We start from the raw sequence: 25,717 nt of genomic DNA, 5'->3' as shown, positions 1-25,717 counted from the left end.
AGACGTACAGGGAGAAGTACTAAAAGAATTTCTTCCTGACAGGAGAAATTTATGGAGCAGCTAGAAGATTCATGTACAAGTCTTATTCTTAACCGTATTTTGTCAGAGTCGAATTCTTGGATCGTGTGACACAGACATGGATATACAAGCTGTTTATGGTTGCAGAAGATGTTAGTTGGTATAGATGTTGATACCTCACTTGATATGCATGAAACATGATGGCAACTAACAGCATTTCAAACTGGGATGTGTGTTTGGGGGTCTGTTTGGTATTTTGTTACTGCACACTGTTGGTGGGAGTCCACATGCATTTTTTTGGTCTCATAGCATTTTCCATTCATATTTTTGAAACCCGCAAGTCTTGCACACATTTCAGTCCCTATTTATATGATCATCTTGAGATCCTAATCAGCTGAAGAGCTGAGTATTTGTGCCGGACTAAAACAAATAATCAAAGCTGGATTAACAAACACTGATGTCAAACTTTCCTGTGGAACTTGTGGTGAGTGGCCCATTATTATTTGCTTGGTCAAAACATCACATTCCAGACTGCATGTCGCTCCCAGGCCCATAACTAGGGAAATCTTGGACAGGAATCTGGATCCCATGGGCAGACCTCTTGTTTGTATTTGTTTGTTTGATTATTTTGTGCATTAATTAAGAATTAAAAATGATAATGGGAAATAATGGAAATATTGTTGATATTTGCATTTGTTTTGTTTGGACAAAATTTAGTAGATTGTTGAATTTGTGTGAGAGACTGCTGCACCTGTTGCATCATGATTCCTCACATTTTTTTTTTCCAATTCATCAATCAATGGCCCTACAGACAGATTGCTACTGGGCTGTGCAAAATATTATAGGAATCCATCTTACAAGCTCACGTGGCTTATAATAATAAAAGAAAGGAAATTGTGGGTGACAGCGGCCAGGCGATTGGAGGGTAACGCAGCAATAATAATAATTATTAGAGGCCTAAATACACCTCGGCCATCTGGAGGTGCAGTTGGTTTAACCCTAACCCTATTTTCTGACATTTTAAGGACCAAATGATTAATTAGAAAATTTAAAAAACTAATCAACAGATTGAGCAATAGTTAAAATTATTTTTTGTTGCAGTCCAAAAAAAAAAAAAAAAAAAAAAAAATACAATTCCAGTTTTGTATTTCAGCACTGATTGGGAAATTGGGCTTCACTTTGTGGTTTTAGTGTTGCCAGCTGTTAATCAAGATTCCTAGTATTTCCTCATTTGGTCCCAAAGTGAAGAAGAAATTTTGTTTACAAAAACAGAAAGGCGTTACAAAATGAATACCTGCATACAATAAAAGAGAAAACACTGCCATGAGAGTTAGAGGCTGACAGAACTGTGCTTTGGTCTGTTATTAAAGTGGAGTGCATCATTGTTTGTTAAAAGGTTTTATTCATCCATCCACACTCTATTGATGTGTGAGGTTCAGTAAAAGTGAAACGAAATTCCCATTTTCCAGTTTAATCTGAATTAGAATGGACACAGCAAAGTGAGGTTCCACCGTAATGCTTTTAGTCTCTCCCCCACCTTAACCAGTCCCTGCCATTCAGTTAGGTTACACTTTAATTTCAGCAACCTAGCACAGAAGCCAGTGCTCTCTGAGAGAGCTCTCACAGGCCCTATTCAAGTTGACTGTGGGTGTGGATGGGAGACAAGGGTGAGGGAGAGCAGATTTCTCAGGGACATCTAAGCTCCCTGATTCTGCCATATAGAGGGAATAATGAGCTTCTCCACTGCTGTTTCAGCCCAACCCCAGGCTTAAGTCCTCCCCCAGCAAACCTCCATTCACAAATGGTGTGTTTTGCATTTACATATACATACGATTTAAAGAAATCCTGCAGGTCTTGGATTAGTCCACGCCCCCCTCACTTCAAGATTTCTTTTGGTCTTTTCCGCATCAGTGATGCTTCATGATGAGCTTTCTTTTGGACTCAAATGACTCAGAAGTCTTTCATCAGGGAGTTGGAAGTCACTCAGTCATTCATTTGTAACGTCACACTTATTGTTCAGATGCTCTGATTAAAAAAACAAAAAAAAAACTATTGCTTTACATGTAACGTATATTATTAGAACTTACTTCAGAGGAAGAGATTACATCTCTGTTCTGGACATGGTTATATTGTTGCTCAACAAGTGCACGCCAGCTGATGTCAAACAAAACAACTCCTCCGTCCTCCTCCCCCATGCAAACGTCAGCAACGAGTCTCAGCAGGAAATGATCAGATTTTGTGAATCAGTGTTACGTTTCAGTCAGATTTCCACGCTTCCTGTAAATGGTTCCTGATCTGCCTTGTACCACCGTCATCATATTAGCAGAGCGGACACATCTGTGTGAGGTAAAGCTCCGCAAGAGACTTCAGTCAGCAGAAGATGGGTGGAAATGTATCAGCAATGAATAAATACACCCAACAACTTCCCTTCATCCCTTACTCATGGCAACAGATGTTACAGCTCGGTAGTGTTTTCTCTCCCATGGTGCAATGTGGTTCCACTTTTGTTTATTTATGCTCTCATTCCCGTACTTGTCCTGAGTGGATGCGGAAACTGGATGTGCACGCATGGAACTGCGTATATGTATGTGTAGGTGGAAGGTCTCACCAAAAGAGATTACCCAAGCTCCGTCATGCACACGATGGGGTTGCGTGACCCCATTGTAAACCTGGAGGCCGACCTCTGACCTTTTGAGAAGCGATGAAATGGAGGGAAACCTCCCATTTCCCACTGCCGGGGTTTGGAGACTCTTCTGGTGTAGAGGAAGTATTGTTAATGAGCTCTAGAATGGATTTTTAATGAAACCGCCACTTTGTTTGAAGAGTGAGAGAAAGGCAAAAAGTAACAGGTGTCAGCACTTGACTGGGCAGATGATGGCAGGGGAATGATTTTATATTTTTAATGATTTGAAAGAGTTGACTTAGAATGAGGTCAAAGTGTGTGCCTTTAATCACGTACCTTCCAGACCCTCTTTCTATCAAACTCCAGATGTCTATTCTGTTAAAATTATCTCTTTATCTGGATTTAGAATTATTAGAAACCCTGAGTTGACACTTTCACATGCAAACGGAGACGCACTTTCAGGCTTCATATACTCTGATATATAGCTGCTTGTATAGCTCTCACAGCGACAGACAGGTTTACAGAGGTACAATAATGATCGTACACAGATGTTTTTTGTTTTTTTGTTCCTTTTCCATTACTGCACATTCAGGTAAATGTTTAATCATGACATACCACTTGTGCAACTGGTGATATATTAGGTGATCTTCCCTTTTTACAGCTGTGTGATGAAAAAGTCCAGAGTTTCACAGAGATCTCCTTAGCTTATGTATCTCTTATCCTCCCTTTTACAATAAGCGTTGTCAGTATAACTCACCCATGTGCTGATGTTTTACAGTTTCACTTTCCTCGCTTGTCATTTGTTACTGCATCTTTTATGTGTTATGGTGTCATGTGATGGTGGATATACCCACCGCCCCCGCGCACACAACACACACCACACTCACGCTAGTCTATTTGCTGTACTGTAGCCTGTCAAATAAGTAGCTTCAAGGCCATGATAAGCAGTTCAGCAGCACACAAGCGGAAATGCTGCTTTGTCAAAACACCCATTAACTGCTACTGTTCTTCAACACCCCCCCCCCCCCCCACCCCCTTCCTGACTGTCTCCCACCTTTTCCTCATCCATGTTTCCTGGACATGCAGTTTGCTGACTAAGGGGTTGCTGTGTGACCTGGAGTGGGAGGTGGTGTTTGTGAACAGGAAGTGAATTGGAAGAGGAACTCCCGTGGCATAAAGGAAGTGATGCCTGTTCAAACCTTGAACTTCATATGTCATTTATCACAAAAGCAATTAATTACAGTGTGCGAGTGGTGGCAATGGCCTCGGAACATGGCGTCACCTAGGATATGAGCAGGGCTGTTTGTAGGCATGTGCTAAAGAAGAAGGAGGTCAAAGGGCAGTGTGTGCGAAGTACAGGGTGGGACATTTCCGATGTTCTCTGTAAAGCAGACATCTGAGGTCATGTTACCATAATCATTTTCTCTGACACACACACAGAACATTAACAGCGCCTCCCATACCACCAGATGAAGATACACCACCATATCGGTAACAGCACATTGACACTTGCCATACACACCGACCTGTCTGACGCCTATCCCCTATCCACTGTGTCCTCATAAGCAGGGTGTCTCATGTCCTCTTCTATTTTTACCGCTAGGCGCTGAAAGCCTCTGGAAGCTCCTTGTCAATGGGCATCTCATTCCGCCGCCAACGGCGTGTCACCATTTATTAAGTCGTCATTACTCAGGCTGCTGTGGTGCCGGGGGGAGTCGGAAATAGATCGGCAAGGATAGGTCAGACTGTTGCTGCACTCCCTAAAGGGCAACCCATAAAGGCGTGTTCCAGCACATCTCACTCCACCGGTGAGGATCGATGGAGGTAGCCAGGCTGCTATTAGTTTGGTTAATGCAGATAAATGGAAGGAAGGTGGCTGATCAGGGCAGAGGATAGAGGCAGAGGTCGATGGAGTGAGGCTGAGTGAGGGAAGAGGGCACTTTCATGTGTCTGTCCACACAACTCTTTGTTTTGGGTAAACATCTAAAAAGGCTGTTAAGACTAAAGGGGTGATGAGATATGAGGACATGGACACTGTGGTTGTGGAAGTAAGGACACAAAGGAAGATATGGGATGCATGCGGGCCAACACGTCAAGATTCACCCAGCCCAACTTAAACAAATGGACAAACTTACTGTATACACAATTTTAATTTCAGTCCACTAATCAATCCTATCAACATCACAAAGGGTCAAATGACTTAAAGGAACACACACAAACATTACAACTAATTCTTATTTCTATGACTCCTGGTCCTCATTGTAATCCCACAACTACTGTAAACTGTAATTAGCCTTTAAAAATGATGTTCCTTTAAGGTGACAGATGTCCCACTTGAATTAGCATGCTAACTTTTCTTGAACTTCATGAGAAATGATTTGGTACCAAAAGCACTGTCAAAAATGCCAGATCAGATATGCGCCGCAATGAAGCAGCAATAATTTCCAAATTAAAGCACCGGTGGGAGTGCTGGAACATGAGGGTACCCTCACCGCACCAGCTCAGTTCTCACAGCGTTTTCTTTTAGTGTTTTAAAGTGTGTGAGCTGACACATCAGCACTCCTGTTTATCAAAGCTTTTATCACCTTACCATTGCTATGTCACCCCCCTGAGAGGAAGCAGGAGGTGCCCATTCACCCAAACACACACACACAAACACCTGCAGGGGCTAGCAGGGGTTTAGAGGAGGAGGGGGGGGTGTTGTTGACCTGCCTTGCTGATGTGAATGACTTTAGCAGAGACAGGATCTGTCTGAGACTATACAGGTTAACTACCAGCATGTGTTCCCCTTAACTGACAGGGTTCATCTGGATATTTAAAAAACATACCTCAAATCTATGCTCTCTGTGGGAACATTGGGACTTTTAATTTATGTGCAATGTTACTAATAATGCTCTGAAAAATATGTAAATACATTTTTTTTTAACTCAAAAAGAAAACAAATGTTAGAAATATATGAAAGCCATTTTAACAATGAAGACAGACGTTTTTAAGTAATCTTCCTTATAATCTGCTTTGTTGAAGGAGGTGTTTGGAGCGTACATATGGCTATTATAGAAAGTAGACACTCTTTTCCCAGAACCATCCAGTCCAATTCTTACTAACTCCCCAACCCACTTTAATCCCAAGTTTTATCACAGAGGTCTAGAAAAAGTCATAAATGTGATCCAGCTGAAACAGCTTCAGCACATAAAATGGCTGTTACATGATAAAATTGCTGTAACATATAAATTGTTCCCAAATTCTGTCTCCTCCTGAGGACAGAGTAAAAAAACAAAAAAAACAAAAAGAAAAAAAAAACACACCTGTTCTGACATGTGTTGTTAACCTCTGTTTGTTTTTTTGTTTGTTTATTTATTTATTTTAACAACCAGGCATTTGTTCAGAAGCCAACTCTTCAAAATCCACCAATTCAATCTAAACTTTTAACCTTTAACTTGACGGAGGAGGAGCAAAGAGTTTTTGTGTAAAAGATATTAGAATAAGGGAAATTGGAGAATTGATGACTAACAAAAAAGGAAACGGGGACGTAAGAACCTACACTATAAAAACCCATCCACTATACTTCCTATCCACTGTGCTGGTTTCATCGTCGCTCTCAAGTCATCCGGCCCCCCCACCTCTCTCTCTCTCTCGCTCTCTCACCAGCATTCCCCTTCTCTCTCTCTCTCTCTCTCTCTCTCAGCTGCTCTCCCTCCCCTCCCCTCTCTTCTCGTGGATGGTGTAGCTCTCTCTCTCTCTCTCTCTCTCTCTCTCTCTCTCTCTCTCTCTCGCAGTCTGGTGGAGCCGCACACAAGGATTAGAGGGTTGCTGTGAGTGTCTGCTCAAAGAGAAGAAGCCAGAAGACAGAAAGAGATTTAGAAAAAATCTCTAGAAAAGGACAGCCATTCTGTTGTGGATAAGTGATCTGATATATCTTTACCTATCATCTCATTCAAGCCAAGCTGAAGCCTTGCTGAGCCTTCACCTGGGAGAGGACAGATAAGCCAAGGGACTCTTTATCCTGGACCTCCACACGGGGAGCCATGTGAGCGGCACCCCTCCACCCACTTCACACTACAGAAGTCCCCCCACAGTCTGCACTCTGAGCTGGGGAGCAGAGCCAGGATTTTTGCCCCCCTCCCTGGAACCTCCACTTTCAGGGCTTGTGTGGAGGGACTCTCCAGGGTCAGCGTACACCAGCGGGAGACACTCATCTCGGGGGAACTGGTCGGGGTGTGAGTGCCCCCTGGTCTGGAGGCCAGCCAGCAGCACTCCAGCACCATGGATTACCTGTTTGGGATTGTAGTGCTGCTGTGCGGGGCGGTGCAGCTGGGAAGAGGAGTTGAGCCCAAGCACAATGTACCCAGGCTAAAGCTGTCATACAAGGGTAAGCCCATTCTCCGTTCTCTCCTGACTCCAGGATACAAGGGGCCGCGGTGGTTGTTGGTTGTTGGTGCTTTTAATGTAGACGAGGTTGTCTAGTCTGTTTGTCTTGCCCGCGGGTGCTCTTTCATGCTTTCCTTTTCATCCATTCTTTTTATGTTGAGTATCCCTTTTTTCTCCTCTATTTCTGTGAATCTATTTCTGCCTCTGTGTTTGTCTCATTCACTCTTTCTCCCTCTTGGTCAGCATACAGCATCTACCTCTCTGCTTAACCTCCTGTATTCCTGTCTCCCATTAACTCACTCCTTCCTTCTCACCCGCTCTGCCGTCTCTCAGAATTCACTATTCTCCTTACAAATAGTCAGATTGGTTCCATATGCTGCAGAAGGGCTCTCGTCTGAAGTTAAATGTATATATTGGCCCCTGTACCAATTTTCCCCTTGTGCTGTCCCCTTCTGCTAGTACTGTACAGCCCTGTTAAGTGCTCTGAAAAGGCAGTAGAGCCTCTGTTTTAATGGCTTCTGTCCCAAAAACTCTGCTTCGTGCATGACACAGAGCCTTTTTTTAAGGGGCAATGCAGGTTTCCTGACTTCTTACTACTGTATCCTAAATGGATCCAACAGTTGTAGAGTTTTGTTTAAATGGAAAACTACATATGCATGTTGATTTAACGCTTATGCTTGTGCATTAAATCAACTATCTGCAGCAAAATGTATTGGTAGCAAATGAGAGGGCGTTTCATGTGTCTTTTTATATCGTGCACGTGTAAGTTTTTGACGTATACAGCAAACATGTTATTCTCTCTCCTTCTGTGTTATTTTGAGGGGAGACTGCGGAGCGCCGGTTCTTCCTCTCCTCCTCCCTCTTTCTCTCTCTCTCTCTCTCTCTTTCGCTCTCTGTCTCGTCTCCTCTCTCACACCCTACACTAAATCAGGCTCTTTGTAATAGCAGACTTTTCATCTCAGCTAGAAATAACTGTCAACATTTTTGGCATATTTTGGGAAGGTTTTTTTTTTTTGCTTTTTAATGCCAGTGAGGGAAGCTATTGTGGTTCTTTGTCCTAAAACATGACCGAAAGTATAGAGCTGGGAGTGTGGTCTCTTGATTCTTTATTTTAGTCCCATTTCCCTCATAAAACATGCCCTCTGAAAATTTATGAACAGGCTGATTTGCCATCGTTTTGCAGTTGAAAACATGAGTGTGTGGTTGAAACTCTCCGTGTGTGTGACTGTCACCCAGAGCTTTGGTTCCTCAGATAATTTCAGTCCATGTTGAGGGAAAATTAAAATTCGGTCTCAAAGAGGGTGAATATGATGTTTGTCACTCTAACTCATTTTCTATCTTTAGCCAAGACGTTTGGTACAACTTATGTTTAGAGGCCTGCTATATGACATGCTTTATTCTTTAGATGGAGTGCAAGTTGTAATTTTGGGATAGTATATTTTCCTTTATCACTCTTTCAGCCTCCAAGTGTGTCTGTGTTCTAAATCTAATCTAAATCTAAATCTAATCTATTTTAACATTTAATACACTTTTCTTGTGTCTCCTGATAACACTGGTTTTGTGTGTGTGATAAAAGATTTTAAAGAGTGATGACATACATTTACCATGCGAACAAAATAAATCTGGAAAGAATCACAGTTAAACTTACCTGGCTGAAGGCATATATATCCCCTGGGCTCCATTATGTCAATTCACACGAAGCCAAGCCTGATGGGAAAATGTCATCCCTTCTCTACACAGCCATCTGCTAAAAGAATGTGAATATATTTCCCTCCTTATAGTTCCCTCCTGCCCCTTTTTGTGATCCTCTCCACTGTTCAGTCTGACAAGTGAACACGTTGCTGACAACAGCACCAGACAAGAGATATGTCATCAAGCATCACAGTCGGTATTGACTGACTGTACGAGTGATGGATGTGTATCATCAAACCAAGAGAGCGGGTCTGCTGGGAAAAAGTAACCTGTCCTGACAGATGTACTTTTGTGGATCTACAATGATTTTTGCTAAAAGTGCATCAAAGCCTTGTTTTTTATGTATGTGTGTGTGTGAATGTTCTTGCCACGTCTTGGTGTGAGGACTCAACACCCTCTCTTGTGATTTCCTCCTCTTAGACTGCAAGTGGTGTCTCGGTGTGTGTGTGTGTTTGTGTGTGTTTTAGCAAGACAAAAAAGTGTCAGGTCTGGCATGCACTCATATAATTAGACACCTGGTTTTGTGCTTGTGCCCGTGCACGAATGCATGAGCTCACAAATTGGTATCTTTTATTGTGCTGTTGAATCAGTGTTTCTATAATTACGTGATTGCAAACTGCTGTTGGCTTGCACTGTTGTGTGTGTGTGTGTGTGTATGCGCGTGTCACCGTGTGAGTGAACATGGTGTGTAAAGGCATGAGAGTGTATCATGTGGCGCTGTCTTTGTGTGTCACTGCGCTTGTGTCTCGGGCCCACAGGTGTTTGATGGCCCTCTTGATGCCTGTCAGGGGACAGTTCTCAGTTAACACCCACGCTGTGTTGGATGGAGGGAGGAAGGGGAGGATGATGGTGGTGGTGATGGTGGAGGGGAGGAGATTTGCTTTGAATGAAGGAAAAGCTGGCAGACATACAGTAGACGACACAGAAGGAAGGGAGGCTGGTCGTTAAGTGAAGTGTCACTCATCCCATCTCCCTCCACGAAGCCGGCATAGTAATTAAGTCAAATAAACGACAAGGAGGAATCCTCCTGGGAAGGACAGTCAAACAAACACAGCGCAAAAGAGTGGGCTAGGCCCTCGAGTGGGACGATCACACAAGCACATAGTCAAAGAGAGACTGAGGCCCAGGAGTAGGACAGTCTCAAGAACAAGCAGGGCCTGCGATTTGAGGCAGTCAAATGTGAGCAGAGTCCCTTGAAATCATTCTCAAATGAGTGCTGATGACACGCCTCCGGGGACAGATCGTCAGACAAAAGTGAGTGATTCTCTTCCTCTGGAAAGGACAGCCAAGCGACTGCAGAGTGAGCAGTTTGAGAAGTAGAACGTCTGAGAAATGGAGGCAGGTAGATAAAATGACCTCTCATGGGACAGCTGGCGCAGCAAGTGCAGAGTAAATGATTTCCCAGAGGGGTCAGTTAGACTTTCAGCAGAAAGGATCTGGCTTCGTGGGGACAGAACGATGATCACAAGAGTTAATGATTTTCTCTGCTCCTTGATAATAAAATAGCTCTCACTTTCCTCACCCTCACTAGTAACAGAAGGAGAGGGAGGCATAAGTTGAAACTATAGTCCAAGTTAAAGTAACCTTGCTCAGCGCAGATATAACATATATTGATATGCCTCCAATGTTGTGTAGTGACTGGATGTCCTACTAAATGTGTGTCAACATCGTATAGAATCTCCCACAAAACTTGATTATCAATATATCATATAAATCGTCATCTTAGATTGCACTACTACAACACATCATACATATGTATTACAACCATAAAATACACTCCCATAGATTAATACATACCTGCACACAATCACATTCCTGAACACAATCCATGTATAGTCCTCCGCCAAACTGTAAGTAGCCATCAGGAGGAACACTGACCCCTAAAGGTCAATTGATGCACATACAGCACACAGTGAATGCAGACACAGTAGGGGGGGGCGGATCTGTGGAACTGCAAAAAGTTGACCCTATTGTGATCCCTAAAAAGGAGCCAGCAAGCAGCACTTTGAAACTAAAAGGTCTCATTAAACAACCTGATAATTACCCTCGGCTCTGGGTAATTATGGAGCCTACTGTATGACCTCTTAATGCCATCGCAGCCGCCCCACGCCGGCTGAATGGGTGGAACTGAGGAGGAAAGATAGAGCAAGACTGAGAAAGAGACAGGGAATCTGGAATTGGCTTACAACCCTTCAAAATAGACACTTGGTGTGGAACCACACTCAACGCAGTCTGGATTCAGCCCCATAATAAGCTCGTCTGTGTGAGCGTGTCCATGTGTGCTTGTGTGTGCGCGTGCCTGCCAGTGAAAATATGTGCTGTGTGTATGTATGTTTGTGGGTGTTTGCCTGCGCGCTGGTTCATCAGTGTGTTTTGTCTGTTCGTTCTTTTATATGTGAATGAGCATCTGATTGAGCCTCTCTCTTTCTCTCCATTGTATCTGTCCGTTCTGTGGGCTGGGGCTTACAGAGCGGATGTAGATAATTATAAGGTGTTCTCCCAACGCGCCAACTTTGGAGATGTCTGCCTCCCTCTCCCACTCTCTCTCTCATCGTTCTTTTCTTCCTACCCCCTCCTCCCTCTCCTGCGGTTCAGTCCCTTCTCAAGGAACCACAACACCGCAGACCTTAAGTACAATCTTCAAGTCGTCTGTGTGTGTGTATCTCTGTGTGTGTTTCTTTTTTTTTTTTCCCTGTCTCTTTGATTGCTGCTCAGTTGATACATATCTTTTGGCTATCCTTCCTTTCAACTCTATTTGGACACACACACACACTGAATTGCCCTCATCTCTGCTCCCACACAGCCACATTCCAGTAGTATAAACCAATGTTTTGCAGTGGCTTGCTTTTCAACTGTGCCCCCATGTTACATCCGAATATATTACAATTCCTCACACACTGACTCACACAGCTGACCGCAGTGTTTGGTAAGCTCCCACCAACTCTCATCCACAAGTTGAAAGATGGTATAATGAAGTGTGTATTTGTGCTGACACCCATTGCCCCACAGATAATTGTGCAATGACACAGCCACACTTGCAAAACAAAAAGCCATTCGTCAAGTCACTGGAAAATCTGTCACTTGTTTTTGTTGCAGTTTTACTCTTGCGTACTAAAACAGGATGAGGGTGCTTTTCTTCTTTGTCATGGATTGTTTCGTACTGCATCTCATTACGTGTAATTTAAGACAATGCAGGAATGTGGGAGGGGTGATTAAAGTGTATTATCATTACCTCATGTTGAACAATAAGCAGGTATAATTTGTGAATTTTATGACCTTTCGTTTGCATGTGTCTTTGGTTTACTTTTCAACTTGGTGTGTGTTTTGGAACATGATGTATTTCCCCAGTGTTCATAAAATGTTCCGTTGCAAATACCAGTGTTATTACATGACTATTTGCTTTAGAAAATTCTATTTAAACGAAAATGATTATCAAAAACAACCTGCATGTGTGCTCGTAGGCCACATTTGGAGATAGCGTCAGCACAGTGTGTGTTTGCTCAAAGATTAATGTGTGTGTACACAGCTATTGTGTATGTTTGGTGTACATTTTTGTCTGTGTGTACATGAGCACTGTATGGACATGCACACAGGAAAAATATCCAGTGTCTTTGCATCTGTGTTTGGGATGTAGGCTTGGGTTACAGCATGGTGCAGATTGCTGAACCAAGGGTATGAATGGGTCTTGCCACCTGCTGAGTCTTGTCAGTCAGATGGAGAGAGGGCGCACCATTCAATCTGAACAGAGTCGAGTTACAAATGAGGGGGACATCTCTGCAGAAAGACAGGCCGAAGGACTGAGAGACAACAGACTCACTGACAAAGAAAGGGAAGTGGCAGACAAGCAGAAATGTTGAAGAAGTAGAGAAAGTAGAGTGTGAAATGATTTCTTGAAAAGACTGATGTTACTAAGGATGCTCAGTAATTTATAATAATTACAGACACTGTTAATGGTTTTAATCGCAATCTGCCACCCTTATTATTTCTAATGTCACGTTTTAAGGTCAACTTGAAATACCAGTCCCTTAAAATCTCCGTAATTTAGGAGTGGAATTTTTTTTCTTTCTTTCCCTTAGAATTGTTAGTCCTCTTTTCTTGTCATAAATAACACAACATGAGATATACCGGGGAAGGTTCTGAAAACACTCAAACTTCATATTTTTCTTTGCCACATTGGGAAATAAAAACAAAATCTTAACATTAAACAATTACAATATTTTTGAATTTTACTGATCCATCATTTCCCAATGTAAAGGTATTTCATGAAATGCAGACATTTTAATTCATTATTACGTGAAACCTTAAGATCCATAAACAATACTGTATAGAGTTGGAATGTGCATCTAAGCATGTGGATTTGTGTTCCAGTGTCTCTGTCGCATCAGTGTGTTTACTGTCACAGTTTGCCTGGGACACATTCAGATCTGTAGCCTTGCCTCATTAATTCCTAATAAAATGGCAGAGCTGACATTCAGCTACACTGTACAGCTGACAGGCTGCACTAACAGGCAGTGGCTCCAGACATGACCACGCTAACCACAGCCTGGTTCCTCTCCACGTCCATCCATCAAACCGCCTCTCGATAGCACTGTCTCCCCCTCTCTCTGCACAGCTTTGCCGAGGAACGATTTTGTGATTTGTGAGTGTGTGTGTGTGCTTGAATACACATGGCCCATTTTGCCTGTTTGTTCATATTCAAATATTTGCACTGGTGGCTGTATTTGCATACAAAAGTGAGTGTGTATATTTGCAAGTGTGTCTGTGTCTGTGTCTATTTTCCTTAAAAATTTTTATATACCAGAGAGACTGAGCAGCCTGGTTATACCATGAGCATTTAGTGGTGTGTGAGTGGGCTTTCTGTGGTAGGCATGGCCAGGCCTCTAGCCGTCTGTGGTCACAGTGCTGCTAGAAAACCGCTCTCTGTGATCCAGCCTTCCAATGACAGGAGGCGACACACACTAATGAAATGGTTCCATATTCAACCGCTTTTGTTGTATATGTGCCTTTTTCTTCCTGCCTTAGTTTACTGTTATTATCCTGATCTCTATTTTTTTGTCTCTATCATTCAGTCTATTGCTTTCTCTGCTTTTCCTTTCTTTCAGTTCTTCCAGTGTACTCTGCTCTTGTATTCTGCCTCTCTCCTCACTCTGTCTTTCCCTCTCGAGGGACAACAGGAATGTCGTGCGGTGACGAGGAAGTCTAGCATTTGGGTTGAGAGACATGAATGGTGCTGCATGGTGAAATTCAACACATGCTTAGAGTACTCATATAGATTCCGTGTGGTTTGGGATGTGGTCACATTTTCCTTGTTAGTCCCTCTGATACATATCCTCTGGTTGAACATACTCTGAGTCAAATTCACGGGACAGGGTATGGCATTAAAACGTCTCATTGGATACAGCACTTGACTGTGAATTATGGCTATGAGTCACTTTGGTTGAAAAATAGAAAATTAAGTTTTTGTTTTGGCTGAAACTATGTTTTGCAGAACTGGAATCAAAGAAAACTTACTCATTCTTTCTGAAATAGCAACAGCAAACTTCTGACATATTTGATGTGGTTGTAATGATTAATCAGTCAACACTCGCTCTGTTCACGCACACATTCTCTGTTCTTTGGGATTAAGGCACACAAAGGATCTCTTCTTAATCATAGAGTTCATGGCACAATGTGTAAGATAGCACATTTTCTGTCAGTGTAGTCACTCAGCTGCACCTGAATGAGAAATGCAATGACCCAGGTTGTGTTATACAGACGGTCACCATGGAAACCAACCCACACCTGCTACTGTGCTTAGAAAGAAAGAGAAAGGGAGAGAGAAAGAGAGAGAGAGAGAGAGAGAGAGAGAGAGAGAGAGGAGGTGAACTTTTGGGGCATGTGTGGATATCCTTGAGCTTAGGATAATATTTGAGCACTTTGTTAAGCAAAGCTCTCAGCAAATTTCCATGGGGCGGCCGTCTCGTCTTTTTTTCTGACACCTGTGTTTTGTGGCCGAGGCCATCATGAGAATAGCAAAATGTACACCGCGCCACACACAGAGAAAAAAGAAAACGTTCGTAGGCAGAGATTGACACGCCAAACCAAACCGCTGGAGATATTACAGTACTGTGCGTGTTTGCTTTTCTGAAGCTAGCCTTGTATTTGAAAGATAAACGTGTAGTTCTCTGCTCCAGTTCCTTTTGAGCCGCCATTTTCTTTTCAAACTGTATTTTTTTTTCATGCCTGTCAATGGAGTAGCTCTTTAGTAATAAACACACAGACACTCTTACAAACCACATAGACACACCTATTGAGTCTAAGTCACACACCTTCTGCCAACCGCAGAAGAAGAACAATGTCAGTGAGCAGGAAATGAACAAGTAAAACGTGTAATTTAAGCACCTTTTTACATATTGAAAACTCCTCTCCCCTTGTTGAGCATTCACTGTATACATGAACAAGAGAAACACTTGAAATGTGTTGCATTATTTTAATGGAATATTACCCATCTGTTGAATCTCAGTCAAGTGTTTTCCTCTGTCAGGCTTTTATGTTTCGTGTCACTCAAACACACACTCACACAGGCGCGCATACACACATTCAGATAAACATAATTTAATGCCCCGTCGCCTTTCTTTCATACGGTTTCATTATTCCGCTATTGCGTGGCATGTAGGCGTCTGAAACGCCTGCCTGTTTGGAGAATGGGGGAGTGAAGAGTACTCCAGTGACAATTGCACTTGAATTTTGAATGTAGCTCTTTTTTTTCCTGGGGCTTTTTAAGACAAGAGCCAGGTTATTTTCCATAATGGAGTATGACAGAGGGACAAATCATAATTTATTTGAATGAATTGCTCGTATCTGCCAGTTTCAAGGGTTGTCCTTGAATATACTGTGTGTGGAGTGAATATGAAAATTAAGACATATAACTGAAGGCTAGTACATGTATAAATATACTTGCATCATTCAATCATATATTGAGAATAGACTTCAAATTGGGCCAAGACACTGATCACACAAAAATCCTGCATGTTCACACGTGTGTCTGCATATTTGCATGTGTGTATAAGTGCATGTATTTGCATGTATGTCTGAGGTTGTTTGCACAGGCCACTGTGTCTGCACGTTTTACGTGTGAAAGACAGAATGTGCGAGTGAAAGACAGCAGACAGAGGATGTGTGTAACAAGAGAAAGTGGGAAGGAGAGGCTGAACAGAGTGTGTGTAGCCATTTCTATGTGAAGTGACTGGAATGCTTATATGTGTTTAAATGTTTCTGTGTTCAGTGGCTAGTGTAAGCAGACTGTGGGTGGTGAGGGGGGCGCGTGGCATGTGTATGCACACACGTGCATGAGAGGAGGTGTGTTTTAGTGTGTCCGCGTGTGTGTGTGTGTGTGTGTGTGTGTGTGTGTGTGTGTGTGTGTGTGTGTTTGGGGGTCTGGGGCCAGGGAGTGTGTTAGAGGTGGAAGCTGCTGAGTATGCTCACTGTTCTACTACTTCATGCTGCATAAGCAGAAATACTTATTGGATTACAACTTAGTCTGGGAAGACGTGTGCGTGTGCATGTTCATATATGTGTATGCGTATGTGTGTATGTGTTCAGAGAGGATTGATGCAGTCTAAACATTTAGGTCAATATTAATATATTCATGTCCATTTAAGGGTGTGGTGGTGGTGTTTATGTATGCGTGTGCTTGTGTTATTCTGTGTATAAGTTCACTGGATGTGTGTACGCTTGTCCTTTGCCTGGTTACTATATTTTGTATGAGCTGGGCTGTGCACTCTAAATGTTTCTGTGCTCGCAGTTCCAAATGAGCGTGTCTGTGTTTAGGTTGGAGGTCCTTAGGTGCTCACGCCCCAGTTCCTCCAATTCTCTAAACCACAGTAGATCCGAGCTCAGATAAAGCCTCATTGTGTGTTTTTGTGTGCACAGGCCACCTTGTCTTTGTCGTAGATCGCCACGTGTTGAAATACGTGTGTGTGTGTTGTTTTACTTTGGCCCATCTGGGGGAAACCTTTCGTGACGGAGCCTGGACGCTCTCATTTTGGACTGCAGTCCTGGCTTCTGGTTTCAGCTCAGTCTCACTTTCAGATAATACGGGGCGTCACATGTAGAGCCAACAAGTGGTGAAGAGGAGTTGAGAAAAATAATTCCTAAGTAGAAACAGGAAGAAGATAGAGGATATTATTTGTCCTCTGGTTTGCTCATTTGCAATTGACTGTTTGTCCTTGTCCTTTTTATTTTTTCTAATCTTTCAAAAACCTAAAACTATTTATTTTTCCATTTCATTCCCATGTTAATCCCTGCCTCGGCTTTCTGCCACATCCCTTTCTTTTTTCCATTACTTCATAGATGAAACATAAGAAGACCTCCTCTGTCGTTCTGTTGACTGAAAATCACATTTCCTTACATCCCCCCACATGTCATGTCTGATTGGTAAACTGAGAAAAAGGGTCTATCTGGCTGGTTACCACATGATCACAACATTGCTCTGAAGACACTTCTTAGCTTCAGTATTTCATTTGTTGTCATAGTAATCTGAGTACTGTAGAGCTGTTTCTCTTTTGAAGTGAAGTGAGTGTGTTTAAATGTGAATTCCAGGACGCTGGGTTGCATGGAATGGCCAGCGTTGAAAAAAAGATACCTACACACACTGAAACCCACACACATACGCTCAACCCATCTGTGGTACAGTACAAATTCTCACACAAACACACATCCACAGACCTCCATTCATGCCCACACCCACCCACTCCAATTCCTTAGCCTCAAACCAAAATCCAAGTGACGCAGATGAGCTGCAACCGTCTTTATTAGGTGACGACCACTCCCTCTCGCAGTCCTCATCCACCCCACTGGCAATCGATACATAGAGATGGTTGACACACCACTTCCTCCACCTCCCCTTCCATCAGTTCCTTCTTTTATGTAGACACAGATGTCCAAGATCTTACACACTGCGAGTGGGCGCAGATGGCTCCTATAGCAGCCCGTCAATCAGAGCTTTGTGGGGAGAGCAGGGAGATCACAATCCACTGGACTGCACGCTCATGTATACGTGTGTGTGTATATAGTGTGTATGTGTTTGCGTACATGCATGTGTGTTCTTGTTCTGGTTTTTATATTGTGTGCCTGCGTGTGTCCATGCTATATGGTGACACTGATGATGATGGATGATGTTGTATGATAGTGGCTGATGTATCATAGGGTTGTACCTGTGGTGCAACTATAGAGCACATGTTCTGTGTCCTGTAGACCAACCACAGGCAGATGTTTCATGGATTAATTCAGTTTCATTTTATTCAACTGTAAATCAAATGTTACTGCTGTTATTATAATGAATATATTTTAGAGCAACTGTTGATTGACATACTGCACATTTTTGTTGTGGGAGATGGCTTTTCAATTTGCCAAAGATATTAAATTGTTTTATTCTTAATTATAATTAAAGCTAGATGCATATATTAGCTCTCCACAATAGAAATATCTAGTAATTAGATGATGTGAAGGGAGGGAAAAGTACCTAATAATGTGTCTTTTCATTCAGTCTTGCTGATTTTAATACAAATTTGACAAGGGCTCCAACAAATGATTATTTTGATTACATATTAATCTATGGCTTATTTTTTCATTAATTGCTTAGTCTAACAAAGATTTCACAGATCACCTTGAACACTGAAGCTTTAGTGGATACACAGTAACAACCTACATCTGATTAAAACTAATATGTATTAAAATATGTGGATATAAATGAAGTTTTGTGTTACTTGTGCTACAGCACATAAGGTTCACTGACACAAAAGCTGTTCACATTAACCTTTACAGAATGTAAAATCCTGGGTTAACTTGCTCTCTGGAAGGGGAGTCTTGTTCTTTGTTAATATAATACTATTCCTCAGTATAGCTGACTCTTAAGGGTTGATGGAACTGCTCTGGTGATTAAACGTTAACTGACTGTCAGTGTTCTGGCCAGACTTGAGCCCATATGTAAAGTCTTGTGCTGTTTTTCATTTAGCTTTGCCACATATTTTTTTGACTTCGTACACCTGAATGGAAAAACAGTGCAGAAGTACGCAGTTACTTTCAGAAACTCTTTCATTTTAATTTACATAATAACCCATTTACAGATACATGCCACGTACACCCACACATACTTACTTACACAGTGTCTCCCCCGGCCCTGACTCCATATGAATTATTCAACCAATCACACGGCTGAACAGTCTGAACCGTGTCCCTGATTGGGACATGCTGTGTTCACTTTAAATGTCTCACGCTATACCTGACTGACATGTGTCCGTATGCAAGTGTGTGCAAATGTGTGTGGAAAAGCAATTAAGGAAGCATGAAAAAAGTAACTAAGTAATTACTAGTGTGGAAGCAGATAGATTGTGCAAGCACTAATATTTTTCTTTAGAGTCAAACACAGACAGTTTTTCTCCACTTACATCACTGATTATCACTGATTGATTCTTTCATCGTCCTTTGCAATCAGTCCACTCTTTTGGTTTACTATTTTAACTTGTTGACAAGTTCTATGATGTTTTGTAATGTACAAATATGTTTTCCACATTTTATGTGCATAAGTCTTTTCCATACATTCATTTATCAACACCAGCTTTCTCATCTCGTTCTCTTTCAGAGATGTTAGAGTCCAGTAACCTCATCACCTTCAATGGCTTGGCCAACAGCTCGAGCTACGACGCTTTCCTGTTGGATGAGGAGAGAGGGAGACTACTGGTCGGAGCTGAGGACCACATCTTTTCCTTCGACCTCGTCAACATCAACAGAGACCACAAACAGGTAATATTCAAATGTACTAAACTTTATTTTGGTCAAACTTTGGGTGTACTTTATAGGTTTGTGTGAGAGTTCAGTGTAGTCGTGTCTCTTGGTCCAGGTTGCAAGGTGTTATTTGACCTCTTCTCTTCTCCCTCTGGAGTTCATTAATCCATCTCTTTGTCCACTCCCTTCATCCCTCCCGCTGTCTGTCTCGGTCCAGACAGGGCTGTCCATAATTCCATTACTCCACCTGGACTAGGTTAACAGTCTTTTTATCTGATTCGGGCAGCTATCATAGACACACAAGACTGACACAGACTTGCCTGTAGGCTGCAGAGAGCTGAGCAGGGGAATTAAAGTGCTGAAAAATACATAGTCAATGCAGAGAGGGAGAGAGTGTCTGAATTTTTTTTTGCCCTTGGCTCGGATGTGTATTTCTTCTTTTCCTTTTCGCTCTTTTGTTCTGATCTTTGCATCATTATAAGATAAAGGCCAAAAAGCAGTGATTAAGCAAATCTAATGTAATTACCCTGAAATGAGCAACGCAGCTTCCCAAGAGAGGAAACCTCAGCTGATCTAGTGAGGAGATAAAGTTTAAGAATAGAATGAGAAATGTGTGTGCCTGTGTGTGTATGTGTGGACATAATAATGCATATACATGCGTGTGCATGCATTTCCATCGCCTTTCCACATCTGTGTGGCCACCAGCAAAAAGAGTGAGCTCGATCACACCCAATTTTTGAGGATATAATCATTCCCTTACTCATTACTGTTACACATGCACACTCATACACTCCATGTGTGTTTAGAATTCATGTGACACTAGGGGCCACAGATGGATTCGCCATAAGGACAGTACAAAGCCATTATTTATTTGACAATGAGTCCTATCTCTTCCAAAACAAAGTAGCAAAAGCCTGCTGTCTCTTCACATTTGAAGTGAAAAGTACAACCATATGCTCAGGATTTGAACTGTGGAAAGGACTTTAACTTTTTAAATCCCATAATTTGAACCAGAACCCATATTTAGACAATATAAAATGTCTACATCGACACAGCAAGTGCAATATAAAGAGTTATAGTTCTGCATATATGTTTCACCTTAGTATGGTACAATTGTTTTTTAACTCAGTATTTTTCTTTTCATTTTCATTTGCCTGTTTTTCTTCTTTACGGTTTTCCTTTCTACTTTGATGCAGTCTATTGTTATATTGTTTAAAAGACCATCCCTTATTTATCATATATACGTGCAATATTGATGGGAAGTAAATAAGTGAGTAAACCAGAAGTCATTATAAAACATGACAAATCTAAAGTCATTCTCCTGGAATTATACAAATCCTGCTTTCCTCTGATTCACTGCATTGACTCACTGCCTCCCTGTTTCATGAAACAACATGTAAATCTCTCCTCTTTACTTTCAGCGTGATGTGACTGTGTCTTTTTCTCATTTTGACACAGATTGCGTGGCCTGCCACCCCCTCTAAGAGGGACGAATGCAAGTGGGCAGGGAAAGATCTTGGGGTAAGTCCACACTCACGATGACATCATGATATGAGCCCTTCCCTACAATTTTAGCTTCTATTGTTACCCAAATTATATGGCTGTTCTTTGTGCTTCCATGTAATTCTTCAAATGTCTCTGGGATTTGTGTTTTGGTCACCTGACCACATTAAATATGCTAGCAACAATACAGCATAGACGTAGCTGTCTGGATCCAGCACCCGTAGAAGCACGAGAGCACTGTAGAGAGGTAGGAGATGAGCTCAGATAAAAGTGATAGTCGCCATGTCCCATCTCACCTCTGGCACACTGTACTGTCTATTAACCATCCCCCACAGACAGCCACTACTGAACACACAGAAACACTCTGTACAACAGATGTTCGTTCACAGCAAGGTGTACACAGCGTCTCAGTGGCACGAGTACAATGACGCATTACCTCAGAGGTTATTTGCTTCTGTGATGTACAGTTTAATGTTGGGAGTATGTTTATGTATGTGCCTGAGAGTGTGCGCATGTGTGCATATTTATGTGGGAGTGTATTGTTTGAATTCTTGTTATCTGGCACGGAGTGTTAGTTCACATGTGCAATTCTATGCAAGTCTGCTGAACACGTACTATACACCGCCAGCTTTGTTTGTGTGCACGATGGTGTTAGTGCATGTTATCTTTGTGTTGGTGTTTGGATAGGCACTCTCTGTGTAGTATCTGATCTTAATTTCATGGCTGGACGAGTCTCGAGTGCAGCGGCTGCACGGTTTTAGGATTATCCAGAATTACATAGTCCTTTTAAATCATAGAGGTTCCACTGAGGTCTAACTCACCACCAGATTTTTAGGTTTCACACACAAACACAGAGCTGCAGCCACACAAGCAACGCTACACCTTCACTCCCTCGCACAGTGGAAAAAGACTGTGTTCTGGCAGGAAAAAAAATCGCACAAAACACAATGATGAGGTATTTGCGTGCTGTGAAAATGTTTACCCTCGAAAATGAGGCGGTGAGAGAGGAGACGGAGTGTAGCACGGGGAGGCCTTGATTAGGACATTACTAAAGCATTCAGAGCTCCCAAAGTGATGCATTTCTCCAGACCACAATTTACAGCCGCAGAACAAATGTAACAGCTGCCCCCTTCCAAAACGCCTGATGGCTGTATCATTCTCCTTGGCAGGATGAGTGTGTAACGTGGCCCAGGTTGTTGCAGTTGATTCAGTGAACAAAGGGATCAGGCATTGGCTTCACAATTTTATAGAACTGCCTGATGTCATTTCCAATTATTCCTCCAGCTATTACCGATATTAAAGGAAAATTCATTTTCCATATTCAATTAGAGACGTCAGCATAATCTCAAAATTCACTCAGCTTATCCAAATACACGCAAGCCCACATACAAATCTGTCCACCCATTTCTCCTATGGATAGTCATCATCAAATACCAGGCCAAGCAGAGTCATTAATTTTATCCAATAATGACTCATTTATCCTCTGCGGGTGTTGTGGTTTTCACATAATGATATGGTTTGTGATCAGGGAAACCATTTTTCACCTGAGAGCGAGACAGAGCTGCATGTTTGAGTGACTTGCATAACGAATGTCTGTCAGTGTTTAGGTGCAACTTACCTCCCACAAAGCTAATGAGGCCAACTTGAAGACAGCAGATGTAAAATCCTAAATAGAATTGACAATGGGTAGGGGGGAGATTATAGGAGCTGCTGAAATACCTATAATAAGGGCGTGAGAATGATGTGGGGGGACATGTGCTCCTGCTGTTCAGTAGGAAACACAGAGGGTAAAGTCATTAAGTTAGTCACATAGACACATAGACGTGCAGGGCTGAGGTCAGCCACAAGACATCATGCAAGTTTAGTCTTCCTCTGTGAACTCAGCAATAGCACTGTGGAAGAAGGACACAGACTTGGGATTGTGGGTTAATAGTAACACGCACAGATGAAACTTGTTTAATACTTCATTGAGAGTTAGATGAGAAAATTGATACAAGTCTTCTGTCTGTACAATAATATGAAGCTACAGCCAGCAGTCAATTAGCTTAGCTTAGTTAATGTTGAATTTTATTTGCTTAATCTATGCAAAAACCAAAACAAGATTTAAAAAAAAAAAAAAAACAGGACCGTTTGTGGTTTTACAGTGTGCGGGACAGTTTCTTAGCCAGGTGCAGTGACTTTATAAAATCAACATCCTTCATCCGACTTCCTAAAGTGACTGCACCTGGCCAAGAAAACCACAAATAGCCATTTTTACACTTTGTTTCTTGTATGGATAAAACAAACATGCTGGTTGGCAGATTTTGTAACCTTCAGACAGAGCCAGGCCAGCTAATTAGCTAACTTGGCTCTAGCTCCATATTGAGCGGACTGCTAGTGTGAGTGGTTTCCATTTTCACATCTTACTCTCAGCAAGAAAGCAAGTAAGTGTATTTCCCAAAATGTCAGACTTTCCCTTTAAACAGATTACTGTGGAGGAAAAACAGTCGGCAGTGAAACAATAGTTTCTACCTTTCCAAATAATAGCAGGGAGTTATGTTTTTTGGAAAAGGTTCTTGGTGTCTGATCCCAGAGTTAATTTGGTATTGCGCTGGAAAATGTCATCACTCCAACCTAGAGCCTCGCATCCATTTATGTCTCATATGAGGGACATCATCAAATCATCAAACTGAAATGTCTGTGAGGTTTAGAAACCTGAAGAGATACATGTGTTCAACAGAGGAAGAAAGGGGGATAATTTGGCTGTCGGCATGTGATGTGATGCGTGTGCTGTGTTTCCAAATCCCCAAGCAAATGTGTACTTATTTGTTAGGTAGATATTCGGCATGTATTTATAATTAGGCAAACCGCAGCCTAATCTCTTAAACACATGTGCCCAAATCAACTCCTCGAGGCCGCTAATAACCATCCTACATTAACCAATCCCCTTGATTAGCACTCTAATAAACAGTCTCACACCACTGGGACTATCAACATGTGCTGGAGAGCCAACCCAAATACCCTCAGTAAAATCAAACATATGGATCATTAAAGATCTGAGCTTGATTTGCCTGATTTGACTTACAGGTGGGATTTCCTTTATGGAGCCTCGGTTTCATCCGGTCTTTTCCAAACCAACTGGAAAGTCCCTGCTTTAAACGGAATTCCAACAAAGCTTTTCTCTGTTCACCATTATTCTACCTCTGCTTTCTATTAGTCTCCATTTTCAATTTAATCACATCAGAGCTTTTCTCTATTAAAAGTGTCTATTTTCACAAAGGATAAAACTTAATTCAAACTTTATGATATGGAGGAGTGAATTGGCAGTATGGAGACTACTGCTAACATATGCAAGTTCCTTCATAAAAATCCCCAAAGTTTCATATGCTTTGCAAGGCTATATAATATACTATGACAGGTAGGGATGGGTGTTGCACACACAAAATGTATTTAAATCTCTTTGCCAGCTGTATGCGTCGTTGTGTAAAATTACCCAGAAGTTGGATATTCATTTTTATGTTCCTTGTCTCACTTTCTCTTTCAGAAAGAGTGTTCTAACTTCATCAGGGTCCTCCAACAATACAACCAGACCCACCTGTACATCTGTGGTACAGGAGCCTTCCACCCCATCTGTGCTTATCTAGAAATGGGCAAGAGAGCAGAGGTAATATATTTGTTGCAGTGATGTTAGTTAACCAAATGTTGTGTGGTTTTAATCAGTTATATATATGCAAAAGGTGATTTAGATTTGAATTGAGTATTCATTAAGAAGTCATGGAATGTGACACCAGTGCTACTGTAAACTAATGAGAGAGAAAGTCCAATATTGTTTCCCCTTAAAAGAATTTGTGCACTCGAACTGCATTAGCTGCACAAGCTGTGTATAATCTCTCTCAAACACACACACACACACACACACATTTCTCTGTCAAGCACAGCAGTATTCATTCCCTTCATTGATTATCTCCTCATCAATGTTTTCCTTTGTGTGAGAAAGTGGAAAAAAGTGATCACTACATGTTTCGACTTTAGCCGTCGGAAATTAAACAACCTCTCCCCTACATAAAGGTTTAATCAGTCATCTTGATAAAGGTCTACAGGTTAATCAATGTACCAGTATGGGTTCTGCAGCCCGACAATGGGGAGAGGATTGAGTTTTGAACCATGCTGGTTTTTAGTATAGAGGACCCTGCATGCGTTCTCTTGAGTTTAAACTAGTGTTGTCAGTAATTGATTTAAAGGAAAGTGAGTGAGTTAGATCTCTTTTGTAACTTTTCTTTTAATTTATTTAAAGACCCTGAGGTTTGTGCTTTTGCTTACTGATCTTACTCGATACCCATTTGTTTCTGTTAGTTGCACAGCTGCAGACTCTGTTGTTGTTTGGTCATCAAAAAAATTTAGCTCAGCAGTGTAAAAGAAAATCTCATTGGTGATATCTAGTTGAACTTGTGGTGCATCCCATTCCAAATGTGGAGTGCTATAATCAGAATATGTTGTAATTTGAAACGCAGGCTATAAATGTACCTTTAGCCAGGCTTAATGTAGCTTTCACTGGCCTCATTTTGAACTCTGACCCATTCCACCACAGGACAACATCTTTCGGCTGGCCTCACATTTCGAGAATGGCCGCGGGAAAAGCCCCTATGACCCTAAAATGCTCTCAGCCTCACTTCTGATTGGTGAGTTTGATCTCTGCCTCGATTAGTTCCAGGAAACATGCATTCACTTCAGAAATGTTCATTTGTTCCTAACTATACTTTCTCACTGGCA

At 41.9% G+C, this 25,717-nt stretch overlaps 1 protein-coding gene across 1 annotated transcript in view; it reads left to right on the top strand.

Moving 5' to 3' along the window:
* The first annotated feature begins 6,242 nt into the window (after positions 1-6,242).
* Positions 6,243-25,717, top strand: part of LOC121176030 (semaphorin-3ab-like) — a 31,440-nt gene continuing 11,965 nt past the window's right edge. The window contains exons 1-5 of the mRNA XM_041029959.1: positions 6,243-7,010; positions 19,323-19,483; positions 20,924-20,986; positions 24,492-24,611; positions 25,536-25,626. Of these exons, the coding sequence (XP_040885893.1) occupies positions 6,905-7,010; positions 19,323-19,483; positions 20,924-20,986; positions 24,492-24,611; positions 25,536-25,626 (541 nt within the window). The 5' untranslated portion in view covers positions 6,243-6,904. The remainder of the gene's footprint in view (positions 7,011-19,322; positions 19,484-20,923; positions 20,987-24,491; positions 24,612-25,535; positions 25,627-25,717) is intronic.

Source organism: Toxotes jaculatrix, chromosome 22 (assembly GCF_017976425.1).
Source record: "Toxotes jaculatrix isolate fToxJac2 chromosome 22, fToxJac2.pri, whole genome shotgun sequence".
In the NCBI taxonomy this organism is placed as follows: domain Eukaryota; kingdom Metazoa; phylum Chordata; class Actinopteri; family Toxotidae; genus Toxotes; species Toxotes jaculatrix.
This window is presented reverse-complemented; position numbering and strand designations above follow the sequence as displayed.